Source organism: Oncorhynchus kisutch, linkage group LG25, assembly GCF_002021735.2.
Source record: "Oncorhynchus kisutch isolate 150728-3 linkage group LG25, Okis_V2, whole genome shotgun sequence".
Classification (NCBI taxonomy): Eukaryota; Metazoa; Chordata; class Actinopteri; order Salmoniformes; family Salmonidae; genus Oncorhynchus; species Oncorhynchus kisutch.
The window spans coordinates 29,086,934-29,109,439 of record NC_034198.2 but is presented as its reverse complement, the minus strand read 5'-3'; the positions used below and the strand labels follow the sequence as shown (position 1 = coordinate 29,109,439).

Sequence of the window (22,506 nt, the reverse complement as noted above, 5' to 3'; positions counted from 1 at the left end):
GTAGTCAATGAATAGCATTCTCACACAGGTGTTCCTTTTGTCCAGGTGGGAAAAGGCACGTCTGTGCTAGATTAACAGTCCTGTAGTTTAGCATCTGCTTCATCTGACCACTTTTTTTATAGACCGAGTCACTGGTGCTTCCTGCTTTAATTTTTGCTTGTAATCAGGAGGATAGCATTATGGTCAGATTTGCCAAATGGAGGGCGAGGGAGAGCTTTGTACGCGTCTCAGTGTGTGGAGTAAAAGTGTCTAGATTTTTTCCCCTCAGGTTGCACATTTAACATGCTGATGGTAATTCGGTAACACTGATTTAAATTTCCCTGCATTGAAGTCACCGGCCACTAGGAGTGCCGCCTCTGGATGAGCGTTTTCCTGTTTGCTTATGGCGGAATACAGAGCATTGAGTGTGAGAAAAACTTTGAGACTTACTTAGATATCGTGCACCAGCTGTTGTTTACATAAATGCATAGGCCCCCGCCCCATGTCTTACCAGAGGCTGCTGTTCTGTCTTACTGATAGTGTATAACCCGCCAGCTGTATGTTCTTAATGTTCGAGCCCTGAATGCTGATTGGCTGACAGCCATGGTATATCAGGCCATATACCACGCCATATACCACACCTCCTCGGGCCTTATTGCTTAAATATACAATGATAATATAGCTATACCCATTTTAAGATCATATACACTCAACCCCAGTTGTATGTGACTCTACTATTCTAATTATTTTCACTGAAAAGGAACTGACCCTGGTCTTTGTGATGACATCCTGTGACCAGGGAATGATATTTAGTATCTCTTCTCTTCTCTTTGCTTCTTTCCGCTCTTCTTGTCACTCTTCTCTCTTCTCCTCTCCTTTCCTCTTCTCTTCTCTCCTATCCCTGCTCTCCTATCCTTTTTCTCTTCTCTTTATGACATGTCTCCTTATAATGCTGTTCACCACTGTAGAACCTCAAGAGTGGGAGGAGTGTCCATTTTTGTTCATGAACATTTTCATTTATTTGTACTGTTGACCTCGCACTTGCATCTGATGACATTGATGTTGAATCTCTTTTCATAGAAATTCCCTTCTGTTCATTTTTTGGTTGATAAAAATGTGGTATTGGATGCATCTATCGACCACACGATTCTGACATTGGTAGTTTCATTAATATCTTTGGATCAACCTTAGATTTGATTATTCATGGAGATACAAATGTGTTTTCTATTGGGTGATTACAACATAAATGTATTTAAAAGTGAGAACCACTCACTAACATTTGACGTTTTAAATACTTTATACTCCAGCTATCTGACCAGATCATCTGCCACCCTTATTGATAATATTTTAACAAATTCTTTAAATAATGTGGCTAATGCAGGTATGCTTTAAACTGACATTTCTGACCACTTTTAAAATGTCCACTTCTCATTGGTAGCTGGAAATTAACAGATGTGAATGATTAGTAGCATTTAATGTGGAATATGTTTGAGGATGCCAGGCAGCCCTGTATCACGCACTCCTATCATTACACACACCAACCTTCCCTCGTCACGCGCATCAGCGATATTGGACTCACCTGGACTCACTAATCACCTGTTCATTACCTCCCCTATATTTGTCAGCTCTGTTCCCCTGCTCTGTTCCCCTGCTCTGTTCCCCAGCTCTGTTCCCCTGCTCTGTTCCCCTGCTCTGTTCCCCTGCTCTGATCCCCTGCTCTGTTCCCTGCTCCGTTCCCTGCTCCGTTCCCCGCTGCTGCATGGATTGTCTTTTGTTTGTGTTATTAGTTTGCTGACGCTGTTCCTGTCTCGGTCCATGTCCGTCATTTATTAAATGTGATAGTCCACGTACCTGCTTCTTCTCTCCAGTGTCAACTCATGTGACAGAATGCAGCAGCCAACACACAAAGCATCGGGGAGTGCTGGCATTCCATTTGGTATCGGCTCTGGGTCGCCACCGATGGAACCGGGGGTGCCTAGCCAGCTCGTTGGGCTTCCATGCCCTAGCTGGCTCGAGATGTTTCCTTGCCCCAGTTGTCTCGGATGGTGCCCATCCCACGTCGGGCCTCAGCCGGATCGTCAGTTCTTGTTCGCCCAACCGTCCAGGAGTTTTGTTGTTTGTTTTTTGTTTTGTTGGTGATGTCGGGGCGGATTCTGCCGCCGATGAAACTGGGGGTGCCTAAGCCAGCCCATCGGGCTTTCACTCCCTGCCTGGCTTGAGAGGTGTCCTTGCCTCGGTTGGCTCGGTGGCTTCCCATCCCACGTCACACTCCACCGGATCTTTGGGCTCCCTCTGCAGCGGGATCGACAGGCGTCTTGCCTCAGCCGGATCGACAGGTGTCTTGCCTCAGCCGGCTCGCATGGCTCTCACACTCCTGCCGGGTTCGTTGGGCTCCCACACCCCAAACGGCTTGCCCAGCGCCCATGTCTCGGCAGGTCCCCCCCCCCCCCGGCGCTTGAGGATGCCAGGCTGCCCTGCATCACGCACTCCTATCATCCATTATGCACACCAACCTTCCCTCGTCACGCGCATCAGCAATATTGAACTCACCTGGACTCACTAATCACCTGTTTATTACCTCCCCTCTATTTGTCAGTTCCCCAGCTCTATTCCCCGCTTCTGCATTAATTGTCTTTTGTTTGTGTTATTAGTGTGTTATTAGTTTGCTGATGCTGTTCCTGTCTCTTAAGGGACATTTCCCTTCTCTGCTTCAGTTTGATCCTCCTGATGTAATGGAGGTAATTGGTAACTTAAAGATATCAGCAGCAGGTCATGATGAGACATGGTGCCTCTTTGGTGAAATCAGTGTCTTCACTAAGCCTCTAACGTATATCTTCACCAAATCTATGCAAGCTGGTATTGTTTCTAAAGATAAAACAATTGCCAAAGTTATCTCCCACTATAAATCTGGGGATCCAAGATCATTTACAAATTATCGCCCGATATCTGTACTATGTTTTTCTGAAATCCTGGAAAAATGGGTGTATAATTTAAATCAGCACTGTATTCTATATGAACACCAATATTGTTTTCGTAAAAACTACTCCACAGATATGGCTTTTTGCAACTGGTAGATAAAATATTTACAGCCCTTAAAAACAATGAATACACTCTTGGCATCTTTTTAGATTTATCCAGAGCGTTTGACACGGTTGACCATGAAATATTACTTTCTAAACTGCATTAATACAGTTTTCATGATTATACATATAATTGGTTATATAGTTCATGATAGAGAACGATTTGCTTTGCATCTACAAGGGCCAAGAGATCCTGTGGCGTTTCGCAGGGTTTGATAATTGGACCTTTGTTATTCCTAATCTACAGTATATCAATGACCTTGTCGCTGTGTCTTCTACCCATTCTCTTTGCTGATGATAGCAATTAGATTTTATCACACAAGCATTTTGATTCACCAATTAATGAAGCCAACTCAGGCATGGACACATTTTCTGAGCGGTTCCAGATAAACAAATTTATATTTAAATGTTAAAAAGTCCAACTTTATTGTATTCACTGGTAAGAATATGAAATATTGTGACCTCCCAGGTGGCGCAGTGGTTAAGGGCGCTGTACTGCAGCGCCAGCTGTGCCACCAGAGACTCTGGGTTCGCGCCGTGGGGCGACACACAATTGGCCTAGCGTCGTCTGGGTTAGGGAGGGTTTGGCCGGTAGGGATATCCTTGTCTCATCGCGCACCAGCGACTCCTGTGGCGGGCCGGGCGCAGTGCGCGCTAGCCAAGGTTGAAAAAAATGCACAGTGTTTCCTCTGACACATTGGTGCGGCTGGCTTCCGGGTTGGATGCGCGCTGTGTTAAGAAGCAGTGGGAGGAGGCAGTGGTTGGGTTGTCTATCGGAGGACGCCTGACTTTCAACCTTCGTCTCTCCCGAGCCCGTACGGGAGTTGTAGCGATGAGACAAGATAGTAGCTACTAACAATTGGATACCACAAAATCGGGGAGAAAAAGGGGTAAAAAATTAAATATAGAAAAAAATTTAAAAATAAATAGGAGCCTGAATCTCGTTTGGTGGGAATGAAATGGAACAAGTCTGCAAAGTGATGAAATCTGCTGGTATCATCAAAGATTAGTTGTTTGGTTCATCAGGCTTGCTTCCTAACTCTTTATTTTAGCTTTATTTACCAATTTACCAATAGCTCATTCACTGTAATTTTTTTGTGATTGCCGATTGGTTCTGTTTTAACAAAGCTTAATTTTTTTACTTATGTATTGTGTATTGTTTTTTTGTGGTGTGGTTTTTATGTAGTCCCTTGGGCTTCCAACCTGCACATTGTTTATCTTTATTTATTTGTTTTCATCTGTATTGTTGTTTATCACTTATTTTCTTTGGTGCAAATAAATTAAACCTTAAACCTAAACCTTCTCTTCTTTTCTCTCCTATCCACTTCTCTTATTTTCTCTCCCCTTCTCTTCTCCCCTATCCTCTTCTCTTATTTTCTCTCCCCTTCTCTTCTCTTCTCTCCTCTTCTGATTTTCTCTCCCCTCCTCTTTTCTCCTATCCTCTTCTCTCCTTTCCTCTCTTCTGTCCTATCCTCTTCTGTCCTATCCTCTTCTCTCCTATCCTCTGCTCTCTTCTATACTATCCTCTGTTCTCCTCTTCTCCCCTATCCTCTGCTCTCCTCTTCTCTCTTCTGTGTGCAGTGAGCTGGGAGACAACATGCAGCTCCACAGTATACCTGCCAATGCCTTTCAAGGGATCACAGAGGAGAGTGTGTACATGTGAGTATGAGTCCAATACTATTACTTATTTGGAGCCATACTCCAAACAGCCATACTGTAGGATATCCAATTTTCGTGAGAAAATGAATACATTTCTTAGATTTCATTTTGTCTCACCACGTGTTCAGATCAGTGATGAGAAAAAGATCTCATCTGCTTGTTTAATGTAAGAATTGTTTCACTGCTTGATTTAATTAAATCTCATCTAATTGATTGCGGTAACCATGATAATTTTCATCAAATCCAGGGTTTAGGACAGCACTTGTGAATTATGTTTTTCAATCCATTACTGCTGTATGTAAGCAATAGTAAATTGGTCAAGCTGATAACAACCAATTGAAATTAAATGTGTGAAAATGTTTCTTTCAGGAAAATTATAAAAAATGGATTCAAGGAAATCAAGTCGCACGCTTTCAACGGAACAAAGCTGGATAAATTGTACGAAATTCCTCTCAAACAATTAACCTTTTCTTCCGCTTCCTGCTTAGTTTCAGTTTTTACAATGAAGTGCCTGAACACACAAACACGTGCAAGCACTCACATAACATCTAAACAGGAGCTGCTCTTGTGATTTTTGCTAAGCCTTGGTTGCTGTTACTTCAGAGATGTGTCAAAGGCTTGGTTAATCAAAGAAACCCGATGTACCAGTAAAATAACATCTTGGAAGACACAACATTGAGTGGGTGCCATGTTGTTTACTTTACCATGTGCCACGCTGTGGCGGCGGGATGCAACATCTTGATCTCGCCAGAATCGCTTTCAATGAGTCTAAACATTCATATACTGAAGACACATAGAAACGCAACATGGAACAATTTAGAAGATTTTACTGAGTTACAGTTCATATAAGGAAAACGGTCAATTGAAATAAATTCATTAGGCCCTAATCTATGGATTTCGGTCATCAGCCCACCCACTGGGAGACAGGGATTGTCTCTAAATTACATTCTCTGAAAATTTGTCATAAACCAAACCCTACCCATGCATCGTGGAAGAAAGACCTCTCTGTGTGTAGTACTGTGACTAATTGGAAAATGGTTTTGTCCAACATATATTTTTCCTCAAGAAACCCCAACCACCAAATGATACATTACAATTTTGCCCATAGAACTTGCACAACATGCAAACTATGAAAGCCAGACAATCCCCAAATTGCTCACTGTACCCTCAGGGGACTCCTGGCAATTTTTTCATATGGTCTGTGAGTTGCCCAGGGGTTTTACGTTTCTGGAGTTGTGTTTCATCTGGTCTCATTGACATAATGGTGAGGACATGACTCTCTCTGTCAAACAGCAACGTATTTGGCTGGCTGGATTAACAACAGCCAAAAAGATGATAGCTTCACGTTGGCAGGCTCCTCATTCTTTAAGCAGACAGCAGTGGCTGTTATCATTCATGGACATTATAAACATGGAAATATCTGTAGGACGCATGCATGGGGTGAGTGAAAGAAACATATTTTCTCTTTCATCAACTTATGACTCTGTAAAAACACTGCTGTTGTAAACCACTACCGTAATTGCTGGACTATTAAGCGTACCTGAATATAAACCGCACCCACTGAATTATAAAAAAATATGTATTTTGTACATAAATAAGCCGCACATGTCTATAAGCTGCAGGTGCCTACCGGTACATTGAAACAAATTAACTTTACACAGCCTTTAAACGAAACACGGCTTGTAGCAAAAATTAAAACAGTAGCCTACCAAGAAAGTCATTGGTCACTATCTTCCTCCTCCTGTGCACTGAAACCACTTTAGTCATCTCCTTCGGTGTCGGAGTTGAATAGCCTCAGAATTGCTTCATCCGATGTTGGATCGCTTTCATTGTCGCTCTCGTCACTTTCATCCGGTTGCAAATTCCCCGCTGAGCTCATGCTGCCCCTTCAACACGCAGCAGTCCAGCCTTTCGAAACCCGTTGATGATAGTGGATTTTTTGACAATGCTCCACGCTGTCAGGACCCACTGGCAGACTTGACCATAAGATGCTCTTCGCCTGCGGCCCGTTTTAGTGAAGGATTTCTCCCCACTTGTCATCCAAGACTCCCACTGAACAAGGAGCGCCACCTTAAATGCACGATTTACACTGATGTTGAGTGGCTGCAAATACTTTGGGCCATCTGCTTTTCTTCCCTCTGAAAGCTTTTGTTGTCTTTCTGCACTGAGTCAGTTCCTCACGCTGCTGTTTCCAACGTCTTATAATCGACTCATTAAGGCCAAGCTCCTGTGCAGCAGCTCTATTTCCTTTTCCAACAGCCAGATTTATCGCCTTCAACTTGAAAGCTGCATCATAATCATTTCTCCGTGTCTTTGCCATGATGAGGGTGACAAAATTACTACCGAAATCAGAATGATGGGAAGTTTGAGCGCGCTCGATTTACGTCACATTATGTGACGGTGCTCAGTTTTGTGGCTGCATGAATCTTGTGAAAGCGGGAAAAATCCATAAATTAGCGCGTCATTGTATAAACCGCAAGGTTCAAAGTGTGGGAATAAAGTAGCGGCTTATAGTCCGGAAATTACGGTAATCTAACTTTGGGTTGAGGAAATCCTGTGGGGTGGGATGGGAACTGTTTGTCTTGTTCGGTCTTGTCATTTGTTTCCTTGTCCAATCTGTCTTGTGTACCTAATTGAAAATAATAAAAACGTGATCACAAAAACAAACAAAGCTTAGTTAGTAGAGCTGAGGATCTGTCGGGCATCCCTAGAAAAACTACTAGGTTTTAGAGAAAAGAAATCAAAAGGGTCAAACATCAGAATACAAAAGTAAAACACCCATATTCCGCTCATTTATTGCAAGTATATAACTTCCATTGTGATAAAGACAAACATGATTTAATACGATGTGTATCATGTGATGGTTTTCTCGTGTAGGATTCTGAAAGACAACAGGTATCTGAGGAACATTCATGAAGATGCCTTTGAGGGAGCATCAGGGCCAACTGTGCTGTAAGTGAATACTTCCTTAGAGAACTCTTAGGTAACATTCACCTTCAATACAGTCCATTCCTATAATATAATCATCCCACTGTGCACAGATGTCAATTCAACGTCTATTCCCACGTTGGTTCCACATCATTTCATTGAAATGACGTGGAAACAACGTGATTCAACCAGGAGCTGATCATGGACTACAGGAAACGGAGGGCCGAGCACGGCCCCATTCACATCAACGGGGCTGTAGTGGAGCGGGTCAAGAGCTTCAAATACCTCAATGTCCACATCACTAAGGATCTATCATGGTCCACACACACCAACACAGTCATGAAGAGGGCATGACACTGCCTCTTCCCCCTAAAGATGCTGAAAAGATTTGTCATGTGTCATCAGATCCACGAAAAGTTTTGAAGCTGCACCGTTGAGAGCATCTTGACTGGCTGTATCACCGCTTGGTATGGCAACTACTTGGCATCAAACTGCAAGGCGCTAGAGGGTAGTGTGTACATTGTAGTACATCACTGGGGCCGAGCTCCCTGCAATTCAGGACCTCGATACCAGGAGGTGTCAGAGGAAGGCCCTAAAAATTGTCAGACTCCAGCCACCCAAGTCATAGACTGTTCTCTCTGCTACCGCACAGCAAGCGGTACCGATGCACCTAGTCTGGAACCAACAGGACCCTGAACAGCTTCTACCCCCAAGCCATAAGACTGCTAAATAGTTAGTTAAATAGTTCAAACCAAATAACCTACCTGGACTTTCTGCATTGACCCTTTTTGAGCAAACCTTTTTTGACTCACTGGTACCCTTTGTACTGGTACCCTTTGCATATAGCCAAGTTATCGTATAGCCAACTCATTGTGTATCTACAGTATTATTACTTTTATTATTATTATGTGTTATTTTTTCTATCTTCTTTCACTCTGCATTGTTGGGAAGGGCACGTAAGTAAGCATTTCACTGTTAGTCCACACCTGTTGTTTACGAAGCATGTGACAAATAAACATGTATTTTATTTGTGTGCCCGGTGGGATTCTTCCTGCCACACTGACCTCTATGGAGTCCCAGTATTTCCTATTTCCCTATCTATAACTGGAAATGTCAAAGATGCATATTAGTTATACAGTACATGTAAAGATTACATGGACACTAAATGTGACTACTGAGACCTGTTATCATAGAGACCTTGTGGTTTATGCTGTGTTATACAACGGGTGGGTTTAATCCTGATTGGAGAGGTTTCTTCATTATTATTCATTAAAAAGTTAAATAAAACAAGTTTGATGCTTGTTGACAAAGGCATGCTGTAATCTATACTTGAACAAAAATATAAACGCAACATGTAAAATGTTGTTCCCATGTTTCATGAAATAAAAGATCCCAGAAAAGGCCAATCTGCAGTTCGCAAAATTACACCGGAAGAAATGTCAGCAGTTTTACGGGTGCCCAACCAATTGTGCTATTAGGTGTTTTTTCACACGTTATTTGTAACTTATTTTGTACATAATATTTCTGCAACCGTATCTTACGGCAAAAAAAGAGCTTCTGATATCAGGACAGCGATCACTCACCTCGGATTAGACAAAGATTTTTTTCTTCAACAAGCAAGACGCACAGTACACTCTCCAAACACCCGACAGGGCCAACATCCCCGTTATTTGCAAGAGGAAGCGACACAGGTACAGAGGACAAAGAGCCGGATGCCTGGTCAGGACCCGGGAAAGGCGAGTGGGAAAGCCTCCGTTACTGTTGATACTACTCGCTAACGTGCAATCATTGGACAATAAACAAGACTGGGTACGATCACGAATGTCCTACCAACGGGACATCAAAAACTGTAATATCCTATGTTTCACGGAGTCGTGGCTGAATGACGACATGGATATTCAGCTAGCGGGATACATGCTGCACCGGCAGGATAGAACAGCACACTCCGGTAAGACGTCTGTGCATATTTGTAAACAACAGCTGGTGCACGAAATCTAAGGAACTCTCTAGATTTTGCTCCCCTGAAGTAGAGTATATTGTGATTGCAGGCCAAACTACTTACCTAGAGAGTTTTCATTTATACTTTTCGTGGCAGTTTATTTACCACCATAGACAGACGTTGGCATTAAGCCCGCACTCAGTCAGCTGTATAAGGAAATAAGCAAACAGGAAACCACTCACCCAGAGGCGGTGCTCCTAGTGGCTGGAGACTTTAATGCAGGGAAACGTAAATCAGTTCTACCAAATTTCTATCAACATGTGCAACCAGAGGGAAAAAATCTCCTGTACTCCACACACTGGCTTTATCAATAAGTGCATCGATAAGTGCATCGAGGACATCGTCCCCACAGTGACTGCACGTACATACCCCAACCAGAAACCATGAATTGCAGGAAACATTCGCACTGAGCTAAAGGGTAGAGCTGCCTCTTTCAAGGTGTGGGACTCTAACCCGGAAGCTTACAAGAAATCCTGCTATGCCCTGCGACGAACCATCAAACAGGGAAAGGATCAATACAGGGCTAAGATTGAATCATACCACACCAGCTCCGACACTCGTCTTACGTGGCAGGGCTTGCAAACTATTACAGACTACAAAGGGTAGCACAGCCGCAAGCTGCCCAGTGACACGAGCCTACCAGACGAGCTAAATCACTTCTATGCTCGCTTCGAGGCAAGCAACACTGAGGCTTGCATGAGAGCATCAGCTGTTCTGGATGACTGTGTGATCACGTTCTCCGTAGCCGACGAGTAAGACCTTTAAACAGGTCAACATACACAAGGCTGTGGGGCCAGACGGATTACCAGGACGTGTGCTCCGGGCATGTGCTGACCAACTGGCAGGTGTCGTCACTGACATTTTCAATGTGTCCCTGATTGAGTCTGTAATACCAACATGTTTCAAGCAGACCCCCATAGTCCCTGTGCCCAAGAGCAGAAAGGCAACCTGCCTAAATGACTACAGACCCGTAGCACTCCTGTCCGTAGCCATGAAGTGCTTTGAAAGTGCTTTGGTAATGGCTCACATCAACACTATTATCCCAGAAACCCTATACCCACTCCAATTTGCATACCGCCCAAACAGATCCACAGATGATGCAATTTCTATTGCACTCCACACTACTCTTTCCCACCTGGACAAAAGGAACACTTATGTGAGAATGCTATTCATTGTATACAGCTCAGCGTTCAACACCATAGTACCCTCAAAGCTCATCACTAAGCTAAGGATGGGACTAAACACCTCCCTCTGCAACTGGATCCTGGACTTCCTGACGGGTCACCCCCAGGTGGTGAGGGTAGGTAGCAACACATCTGCCACGCTGATCCTCAAACTGGAGCCCCCCAGGGGTGCGTGCTCAGTCCCCTATTGTACTTGCTGTTCACCCACGACTGCATGGCCAGGCACGACTCCAACACCATCATTTAAGTTTGCAGACGACACAGCAGTGGTAGGCCTGATCACCGACAACAACGAGACAGCCTATAGGGAGGAGGTCAGAGACCTGGCCGGGTGATGCCAGAATAACAACCTATCCCTCAACGTAACCAAGACTAAGGAGATGATTGTGGACTACAGGACAAGGAGGACTGAGCACACCCCCATTCTCATCGATGGGGCTGTAATGGAGCAGGTTGAGGGCTTCAAGTTCCTTGGTGTCCACATCAACAACAAACTAGAATGGTCCAAACACACCAAGACAGTCGTGAAAAGGGCACGACAAAGCCTATTCCCCCTCAGGAAACTAAAAATATTTGGCATGGGTCCTAAGATCCTCAAAAGGTTCTACAGCTGGAACATCAAGAGCATCCTGGTTGCATCACTGCCTGGTACGGCAATTGCTCGGCCTCTGACCGCAAGGCACTACAGAGGGTAGTGCGTACGGCCCAGTACATCACTGGGGCTAAGCTGCTTGCCGTCCAGGACCTCTACACCAGGCGGTGTCAGAGGAATGCCCTACAAATTGTCAAAGACCCCAGCCACAGACTGTTCTCTCTACTACCGCATGGCAAGCCGTACCGGAGTGCCAAGTCTAGGACAAAAAGGCTTCTCAACAGTTTTACCCCCAAGCCATAAGATGCCTGAACAGGTAATCAAATGGCTACCTGGACTATTTGCATTGTGTGCCCCACCCAACCCCTCTTTATACGTTGCGCTACTCTCTGTTTATCATATATGCATAGTCACTTTAACTATACATTCATGTACATACTACCTCAATTGGGCCGACCAACTAGTGCTCCCGCACATTGGCTAACCGGGCTGTCTGCATTGTGTCCCACCCACCACCCGCCAACCCCTCTTTTACGCTACTGCTACTTTCTGTTCATCATATTTGCATAGTCACTTTAACCATATCTACATGTACATACTACCTCAATCAGCCTGACTGACCGCTGTCTGTATGTAGCCTCGCTACTTTTATAGCCTCGCTACTGTATATAGCCTGTCTTTTTACTGTTGTTTTATTTTTTTACCTACCTATTGTTCACCTAATACCTTTTTTTGCACTATTGGTTAGAGCCTGTAAGTAAGCATTTCACTGTAAGGTCTACACCGATTGTATTCGGCGCACGTGACAAATAAACTTTGATTTGATTTGAATGAAAACAAAGGGAACACAGCTGAGGGATGGCCCTGGGGTAATGTAACCACTCAAACTCCTGAACAGATCAGCTTTAATATTGAAGATATACTGAACACAAATATAAATGCAACATGTAAAGTGTTGGTCCCATGTTTCATGAGCTGAAATAAATGACCCCTGAATATTTTCCATATGCACAAAAAACTTTGACACAAATTTGTTTACATCCCTGCTAGTGAGCATTTCTTCTTTGACAAGATAATCCATCTACCTGACAGGTGTGGCATATCAAGAAGCTGATTCAACAGCATGATCAATACACAGGTGCACTTTGTGATGGGGTCACTAAAAGGCCACTAAAATGTGCAGTTTTGGCACACAACACAATGCCACAGATGTCTCAAGTTGAGGGAGTGTGCAATTGGCATACTGACTGCAGGAATGTCCGCCAGAGCTGTTGCCAGAGAATTGAATGTTCATTTCTCTACCATAAGCCGCCTCTAACATCATTTGGCAGTACGTCCAACCGGCCTCACAACTGCAGACCAAGTGTAACCACGCCAGCCCAGGACCTCCACATCCTGCTTCTTCTCCTGTGGGGATCGTCTGAGACCAGCCATCCGGACAGCTGATGAAACTGTGGTTTGCAGAACCAAAGAATGTCTGCACAAACAATCAGAAACCATCTCAGGGATGCTCATCATCCTCACCGGGATCTTGACCTGACTGCAGTTCTGCGTCGTAACCGAATTCAGTGGGCAAATGCTCACTGTGACCAACAGATGCATATCTGTATTCCCAGTGTATTCCCAGTGTGAAATTCATAGGTTTGGGCCTAATGAATTTATTTCAATTGACAGATTTTCTTATATGAACTGTAACTCTTTGAAATTGTTGCATGTTGCGTTTATATTTTTGTTCAGTGTATATACACAATTTGGCAGCCAGGTCTCCTTCTGTATTTGTTAGATTGTAATGGTATGTTGTCTTGTCTTGTTGAATTGTTTGTTTGCACCCTGCTTGACATTGTTAAAAACAAAAGAGTGTAAAAATTTGTTACGGTGAAAGTTTAGGGTTAGGTCTTGGGGTAGGTAGCCCGAGTGGCTAAGGAGTTGGGCCTGTAGCCGAAAGGTCGCCTTCTGGATTCCCGGGCTAGGCGCTTGGAAAAAAAGGGAGAAATTGATCTGGAGAGCTGCTGGGTTCATATCCTAATAATAATCCCCGACCATTGGGCTCTTGAGCAAGGCCTTTAACCACACAACATGCTCTCCATCCAGGGGTGCTGCACTGCAGCTTTACCCTGTGCTACTCTCAACTGTGTGTCTGTGTGCTGTGTGGGAGGGGTTGAGAAATGAAGAGGGCAGAAGATAGTTTTTCATTGTTCGCTGTAACTATGGACAATAAAGTTGTATTGTAATGGGTAGGAAAAAATGTGTCAACATTTGACTTGGGTGTTTCCTGTATCTTGTGTGTGTTGCCCAGTGACGTCTCCTCCACAGCTCTCGACACATTCCCCCGTCGAGGCTTGGAACATTTAAAGGTCCTGATTGCCCGTTCTACCCCCTACCTGAAGACTCTACCTCCTCTAGAAAGCCTCCTAGAGCTGGAGGTGGCAGAGATTACTTACCCCAGCCACTGCTGTGCCTTTCACACCTGGCGACGCAAAGACAAGTAGGTACACATCCATAAATATTTCTAAAAGCATTGTATTTGGGACAAATCATTCACTAAACCTCAACTAAATATTGTAATAAATAATGTGAAGATTTAGCAAGTTGGGGTGACCAAACTGCTTGGAGTGTAAACTGTCATGGTCAAAACATGTTGATACACCAGTAGCTAAGATGGGGAGAAGTCTGTCCATAATAAAGCCTTTTTAACAACACCATCAACAAGGCAGGTCCTACAGGCCCTAGTTTTTTCGCACCTGCACTACTCTTCAGTCGTGTGGTCAGGTGCCACAAAGAGAGACCTCGAAAAAATTACAATTGGTTCAGAACTGGGCAGCACGGCTTGCCATTAAATGTACACGGAGAGCTAGCATGAATAATAAACATGTAAATATCTCATGGCTCAAAGTGGAGGATGGATTGAGTTTATCACTACCAGTTGTAGCGATCACACCGATGATTGAGTTAAATACTTTATAAACTACACACGCTGTAAACAAAACTTCTGCAGCACAGCACACACAATCAAACTGTCGCGCCAAAGAGCTGAACGAGCTGCCTTTATTTCCTCCTTCCTTACTGCTGATGCGCTCTTAAAGTGGCAACGCACGGTGAAGGCTCCGTGCAGGATTTCGCCACACAGTTATTGTAAGAAGTGTTGACATGCTGAATGCACCGAGGTGTCTGTCTAAACTACTAGCACACAGCTCAGACACCCATGCATACCCCACAAGACATGCCACCAAAGGCCTCTACACAATCCCCAAGTCAAGAACAGACTATGGGAGGTGCATAGTACTACATAGAGCCATGGTTACATGGAACTCTGTTCCACATCAGATTTTTTTTTAAACATCTTATGGAACAGCAGGGACTGAAGAGACACACACAGGCTCAGACACACATACACATGATAAGACACGCACGTACACATGATAAGACACGCACGTACACATGGATGTTGTAATGTATTTACAGGGAAGTCGGAAGTTTACGTACACCTTAGCCAAATATATTTAAACTCAGTTTTTCACTATGTCTTAGGTCAGTTAGGATCACCACTTTATTTTCCACTTTATTTTAAGAATGTGAAATGTCAGAATAATAGTAGAAAGAATGATTTATTTCAGCTTTTATTTATTTTGTCACATTCCCAGTGGGTCAGAAGTTTACATACACTCAATTAGTATTTGGTAGCATTGCCTTTAAATAGTTTAACTTGGATAAAACGTTTTGGGTAGCCTTCCACAAGCTTCCCAAAATAAGTTGGGTGAATTTTGGCCCATTCTTCCTGGCAGAGCTGGTGTAACAGTCAGGTTTGTAGGCCTCCTCGCTCGCACACGCTTTTTCAGTTGTGCCAACAAATTTTCTATAGGATTGAGGTCAGGGCTTTGTAATGGCCACTCCAATACCTTCACGTTGTTGTCACAACTTTGGAAGTATGCATGGGGTCATTGTCCATTTGGAAGACCCATTTGCGACCAAGCTTTTGCGACCAAGCTTTAACTTCCTGACTGATGTCTTGAGATGTTGCTTCAATATATCCACATAATTTTCTTGCCTCGTGATGCCATCTATTTGGTGAAGTGCACCAGTCCCTCCTGCAGCAAAGCACCCCCACAACATGATGCTGCCACCCCTGTGCTTCACGGTTGGGATCGTGTTCTTCGGCTTGCAAGCCTCCCCCTTTTTCCTCCAAACAACGATGGTCATTATGGCCAAACAGTTCTATTTTTGTTTCATCAGACCAGCGGTCATTTCTCCAAAAAATACGATCTTTGTCCCCATGTGCAGTTGCAAACCGTAGTCTGGCTTTTTTTGGGGCAGTTTTGGAGCAGTGGCTTCTTCCTTTCTGAGCAGCCTTTCAGCTTATGTCGATATAGGACTCGTTTTACTGTGGATATAGATACTTTTGTACCAGTTTCCTCCAGTATCTTCACATGGTCCTTTGCTGTTGTTGTAGGATTTGATTTGCACTTTTCGCACCAAAGTATGTTAATCTCTAGGAGACAACGCATCTCCTACCTGAGCGGTATGACGGCTGCGTGGTCCCATGGTGTTTATACTTGCGTACTATTGTTTGTACAGATTAATGTGGTACCTTCAGGCATTTGGAAATTGCTCCCAAGGATGAACCAGACTTGTGGAGGTCTACAATTTTTTTTCTGGGGTCTTGGCTGATTTCTTTAGATTTTCCCATGATGTCAAGCAAAGAGGCACTGAGTTTGAAGGTAGGCCTTGAAATACCTCCACAGGTACACCTTCAATTGACTCAAATGATGTCAATTAGCCTGTCAGAAGCTTCTAAAGCCATGTCATCATTTTCTGGAATTTCCCAAGCTGTTTAAAGCCACAGTTAACTTAGTGTATGTAAACTTCTGACCCACTGAAATTGTGATACAGTGAATGATAAGTGAAATAATCTGTCTGTTAACAATTGTTGGAAAAAGTACCTGTGTCATGCACAAAGTAGATGTCCTAACCGACTTGCCAAAACTATAGTTTGTTAACAAGAAATGTGTGAAGTGGTTGAAAAATGAGTTTTAATGACTCCAACCTAAGTGTATGTAAACTTCCGATTTCAACTGTATGTGATAGTTGTCGTGGCAATTTCCTGTATTACCAAATGAGGAGAGTTACAAACCACACACCAGTCAGAGTTATACTTAAACTTCATCTTTAATAATATGAGCTTTACAATAGCCCTTTGACTTTCAACAACTCACTATCTATAATGAATTGTTGAGAGTCCCAACATAATGGCAACTGAGATCTTTTATAGCAAAGATACACCCCTCTCAATTTACAGTGAGGGAAAAAAGTATTTGATCACCTGCTGACTTTGTACATTTGCCCACTGTCAAAGAAATGCTCAGTCTATAATTTTAATGGTAGGTTTATTTGAACAATAAATACAAATACACATAGGTGCTCATCACAGGTACACAAAAAGGTAGACACTCAAGGGTCTACTCTAACCTTTTCTCTTTATCCATCCAAAGGGAAAAAGTTGTCCTTGCACTCTCTCCGAACCTCAGAAGGCTGTGCGATGACGATGATGAAATCATGTAAGACAATATTTCCACCATGTATCAGGGGAAAGTTTCAGGCTTTCGAAATGTTTTTCCCTTGATTGCCATTTTCTTTTTTGGGGGGCGGTCTCTACCTCCTACACCTAACGTTGAGCAAATCCATGTTGTCTTCCCCTTTTCTACAGGGACCACTCGGCAGACAATGTGACAGACCTGTACGACATCAACCTCCAATACCCAGACCTGCAGCTGAGCCTGTGTCCTGGACCCTTCCAGTGCACCCCGGAGTCCGACGCCTTCAACCCCTGTGAGGATCTGCTGGGATACTCCTTCCTCCGTTCAGTCACCTGGCTCATCACTGTATTCGCTGTGGCCGGGAACATGGCCGTGCTGGTCGTACTGATCATCAGGTAAAGGGAGAGAAAAGAGATTTAGGATTAACTAGAGTGGTCAATGTCATAGACCTGCATGTCTCTGGACAAGTGTGCTGATAATGCCAACCATCTTTGTCAGGGATAGATTCCAAACCAATTGAATTGGAATGAATGTGCTCAACTCTTATCCTCTTGCGTAAACTGACCATGTGTGGTCTACTAAGAAATGTTGCTTGAATAAGAAAAATATAATCAAAACAATGCTTTAATTGCAACTTATATTCAAGTAATTGATTATATTTTTTACATTTTCTATCATTCTACTCACCAGCCACCAGAAGCTCAATGTCTCTCGGTTCCTGATGTGTAACCTGGCCTTCGCAGACCTCTGCATGGGGGTCTACCTCCTCCTCATTGCAGCCATGGACTACCACTCACGCAAGGTACATAGCCCAAAGGCTTAGAGAGGTATATCAGAAGGTCACTGGTTCAAGTCTCAAGTTGGGCTATAAAAAGGTGGGGACTGAACTGGCTTCTGTAGGGCTGCTCTTTTCAGTTCAGTACATTACTACCAACCACCTACCATTGAACCCTTGAGCAAGGCAGAACTTAACTCCTAAACTTCTCCAGGGGGGCTGCACTGCGGCTGACCCTGTAATGCTTGCTTTCCAATGTTTATATTTCTGTAATGACTCTTTCCTATTTGGACGCTAAAGTTGTATTGTATTTTATTGTAGGAGTTCTCGTCTACATCCAATAATAAAGTTGCATTTTATTGTAGGAGTTCTAGTCCACATCCAATAATAAAGTTGCATTTTATTGTAGGAGTTCTAGTCTACATCCAATAATAAAGTTGTGAAGTTGGAGTTCTCGTCTACATCCAATAATAAAGTTGTATTTTATTGTAGGAGTTCTAGTCTACATCCAATAATAAAGTTGTGAAGTTGGAGTTCTAGTCTATATCCAATAATAAAGTTGTATTTTATTGTAGGAGTTCTAGTCTACATCCAATAATAAAGTTGTGAAGTTGGAGTTCTAGTCTATATCCAATAATAAAGTTGTGAAGTTGGAGTTCTAGTCTACATCCAATAATAAAGTTGTGAAGTTGGAGTTCTAGTCTACATCCAGTAATAAAGTTGTGAAGTTGGAGTTCTAGTCTACATCCAATAATAAAGTTGTGAAGTTGGAGTTCTAGTCTACATCCAATAATAAAGTTGTATTGTAGGAGTTCTAGTCCATATCCAATAATAAAGTTGTATTGTAGGAGTTCTAGTCTACATCCAATAATAAAGTTGTATTGTAGGAGTTCTAGTCTACATCCAATAATAAAGTTGTATTGTAGGAGTTCTAGTCTATATCCAATAATAAAGTTGCATTTTATTGTAGGAGTTCTAGTCTACATCCAATAATAAAGTTGTATTGTAGGAGTTCTAGTCTATATCCAATAATAAAGTTGTATTGTAGGAGTTCTAGTCTACATCCAATAATAAAGTTGTGAAGTTGGAGTTCTAGTCTATATCCAATAATAAAGTTGTATTGTAGGAGTTCTAGTCTACATCCAATAATAAAGTTGTGAAGTTGGAGTTCTAGTCTATATCCAATAATAAAGTTGCATTTTATTGTAGGAGTTCTAGTCTATATCCAATAATAAAGTTGTATTGTAGGAGTTCTAGTCTATATCCAATAATAAAGTTGTGAAGTTGGAGTTCTAGTCTATATCCAATAATAAAGTTGCATTTTATTGTAGGAGTTCTAGTCTACATCCAATAATAAAGTTGTATTGTAGGAGTTCTAGTCTATATCCAATAATAAAGTTGTATTTTATTGTAGGAGTTCTAGTCTATATCCAATAATAAAGTTGTATTGTAGGAGTTCTAGTCCATATCCAATAATAAAGTTGTATTGTAGGAGTTCTAGTCTATATCCAATAATAAAGTTGCATTTTATTGTAGGAGTTCTAGTCTATATCCAATAATAAAGTTGTGAAGTTGGAGTTCTAGTCTACATCCAATAATAAAGTTGCATTTTATTGTAGGAGTTCTAGTCTACATCCAATAATAAAGTTGTATTGTAGCAGTTCTAGTCCATATCCAATAATAAAGTTGTATTGTAGCAGTTCTAGTCCATATCCAATAATAAAGTTGTGTTGTAGGAGTTCTAGTCCATATCCAATAATAAAGTTGTTTTTTATTGTAGGAATACTACAACCACGCCACATTCTGGCAGACGGGTGCGGGCTGTGGTGTGGCGGGGTTCCTGACGGTGTTCGCCAGTGAGCTGTCGGTCTACACGCTGACCATTATAACGTTAGAGCGGTGGCACACCATCACCAACGCCATGCACAAGAACAAAAGGCTGCGGCTGAGGCATGTGGTAGCCATGATGGCTGGAGGGTGGGGCTTCTCCCTATTAGCCGCTCTGCTTCCTGTCCTCGGAGTCAGCAGCTACACTAAGGTCAGCAGAATTTGAAAATACAGTGGGGCAAAAAAGTATTTAGTCAGCCATCAATTGTGCAAGTTCTCCCACTTAAAAATATGAGAGGCCTGTAATTTTCATCATAGGTACACTTCAACTAAGACAGACAAAATGAGAAAAAAAAACCAGAAAATCACATTGTAGGATTTTTTATGAATTTATTCGCAAATTATGGTGGAAAATAAGTATTTGGTCACCTACAAACAAGCAAGATTTCTGTCTCTCACAGACCTGTAACTTCTTCTTTAAGAGGCTCCTCTGTCCTCCACTCGTTACCTGTATTAATGGCACCTGTTTGAACTTGTTATAAGTATAAAAGACACCTGTCCACAACCTCAAAAAGTCACACTCCAAACTCCACTATGGCCAAGACCAAAGAGCTGTCAAAGGACACCAGAAACAAAATTGTAGACCTGCACCAGGCTGGGAAGACTGAATCTGCAATAGATAAGCAGCTTGGTTTGAAGAAATCAACTGTGGGAGCAATTATTAGGAAATGGAAGACATACAAGACCACTGATAATCTCCCTCGGTCTGGGGCTCCACGCAAGATCTCACCCCGTGGGGTCAAAATGATTACAAGAACGGTGAGCAAAAATCCCAGAACCACACGGGGGGACCTAGTGAATGACCTGCAGAGAGCTGGGATCAAAGTAACAAAGCCTACCATCAGTAACACACTACGCCGCCAGGGACTCAAATCCTGCAGTGCCAGACGTGTCCCCCTGCTTAAGCCAGTACATGTCCAGGCCCGTCTGAAGTTTGCTAGAGAGCATTTGGATGATCCAGAATGGGAGAATGTCATATGGTCAGATGAAACAAAAATAGAACTTTTTGGTAAAAACTCAACTCGTCGTGTTTGGAGGACAAGGAATGCTGAGTTGCATCCAAATAACACCATACCTACTGTGAAGCATGGGGGTGGAAACATCATGCTTTGGGGCTGTTTTTCTGCAAAGGGACCAGGACGACTGATCCGTGTAAAGGAAAGAATGAATGGGCCATGTATCGTGAGATTGAGTGAAAACCTCCTATCAGCAAGGGCATTGAAGATGAAACGTGTCTGGGTCTTTCAGCATGACAATGATCCCAAACACACCGCCCGGGCAACGAAGGAGTGGCTTCGTAAGATGCATTTCAAGGTCCTGGAGTGGCCTAGCCAGTCTCCAGATCTCAACCCCATAGAAAATCTTTGGAGGGAGTTGAAAGTCCGTGTTGCCCAACAACAGCCCCAAAACATCACTGCTCTAGAGGAGATCTGCATGGAGGAATGGGCCAAAATACCAGCAACAGTGTGTGAAAACTTACAGAAAACGTTTGACCTCTGTCATTGCCAACAAAGGGTATATAACAAAGTATTGAGATAAACTTTTGTTATTGACCAAATACTTATTTTCCACCATAATTTCCAAATAAATTCATTAAAAATCCTACAATGTGATTTTCTGGATTTTTATTTCTCATTTTGTCTGTCATAGTTGAAGTGTACCTATGATGACAATTACAGGCCTCTCATCTTTTTAAGTGGGAGAACATGCACAATTGGTGGCTGACTAAATACTTTTTTCCCCCACTGTATATATATGTATTTTTTATTTATTTTTAAGTTTAGGGCATGTATTAACAAAGGGCCGGTTTACCAGAAACAGATTAAGCCTAGTCCTAGACTATAAAGCACTTTCAATCTCCATTGAACTTGCTTTTTAGACCAGGACTAGGCTTAATCTGTGATGCTTTCTGTAAACCTGGGCCCGTATTCAAACATTCACTTTACACAGAACATATACTATGGTAGGTGAACATTCACAGCCTTTTTATTTCTGCTGTAAAATAACTTCATGACAATTGTTGATGTAAAACGGGCTTTACACATTTACCTGATTGATTGGCTTTCTTTGATATTTTATCCTCCAGGTGTCAATCTGCCTGCCCATGGACATCGAGTCCCTAGCCTCCCAGGTGTATGTTGTAGCCCTCCTCCTCCTCAACGTCACTGCCTTTTTCATCATCTGCTGCTGCTACGTACGCATCTACCTGTCCATCCACAACCCCGACCTAGCAATCCGCCACGGTGACTCCAAGATCGCCAAGCGCATGGCCGTTCTAATCTTCACCGACTTCATCTGCATGGCACCCATCTCCTTCTTCGGCATCTCGGCGGCTCTCCGCATGCCCCTCATCACAGTCTCCCACTCCAAGATCCTGCTCGTCCTCTTCTACCCAATCAACTCCCTCTGTAACCCCTTCCTCTATACCATCTTTACTCGATCGTTTCAGAAGGATATACGTTTGTTGTTGAGTCGCTGTAGTTTTTGCCATGCCAGAGCTGAGTTCTACAGGGCACAGAACCTGGAAGCACACACTATACCGCCTAAGGATAGTACTACGTCGCCCAGAAAACATCACTCTTTCAGGTTCTACACCTACCACATCAAGATGCAAGGATGCTTTCTCTGCGAGGGAGGTGGAGTAACATGACTAGTCTCAGTAAATCAGAACTGTGGGTAAAATCACATTTTAAGCCAATGGTTGAATGACAACGAAAAAAATTGTAAAAAAATATATATCCAGAACCAGTCAAAAGTTTGGACAAACCTACTCATTCAAGGGTTTTTCTTTATTTTTTTATATTTTCCACATTGTAGAATAATAGTGAAGACATCAAAACAATGAAATAACACTTGGTAACCTAATTTGTTTTTCTTCTTCAAAGTAGCCGC

At 42.8% G+C, this 22,506-nt stretch overlaps 1 protein-coding gene across 1 annotated transcript in view; it reads left to right on the top strand.

Moving 5' to 3' along the window:
* The window catches only part of LOC109878861 (lutropin-choriogonadotropic hormone receptor-like), a 37,160-nt gene extending 14,865 nt beyond the window's left edge, over nt 1–22,295 (top strand). The window contains exons 6-13 of the mRNA XM_020471060.2: nt 4,641–4,718; nt 5,088–5,156; nt 7,596–7,670; nt 13,718–13,906; nt 17,123–17,347; nt 17,643–17,754; nt 19,508–19,765; nt 21,701–22,295. Of these exons, the coding sequence (XP_020326649.1) occupies nt 4,641–4,718; nt 5,088–5,156; nt 7,596–7,670; nt 13,718–13,906; nt 17,123–17,347; nt 17,643–17,754; nt 19,508–19,765; nt 21,701–22,264 (1,570 nt within the window). The 3' untranslated portion in view covers nt 22,265–22,295. The remainder of the gene's footprint in view (nt 1–4,640; nt 4,719–5,087; nt 5,157–7,595; nt 7,671–13,717; nt 13,907–17,122; nt 17,348–17,642; nt 17,755–19,507; nt 19,766–21,700) is intronic.
* The last annotated feature ends 211 nt before the right edge of the window (nt 22,296–22,506 follow it).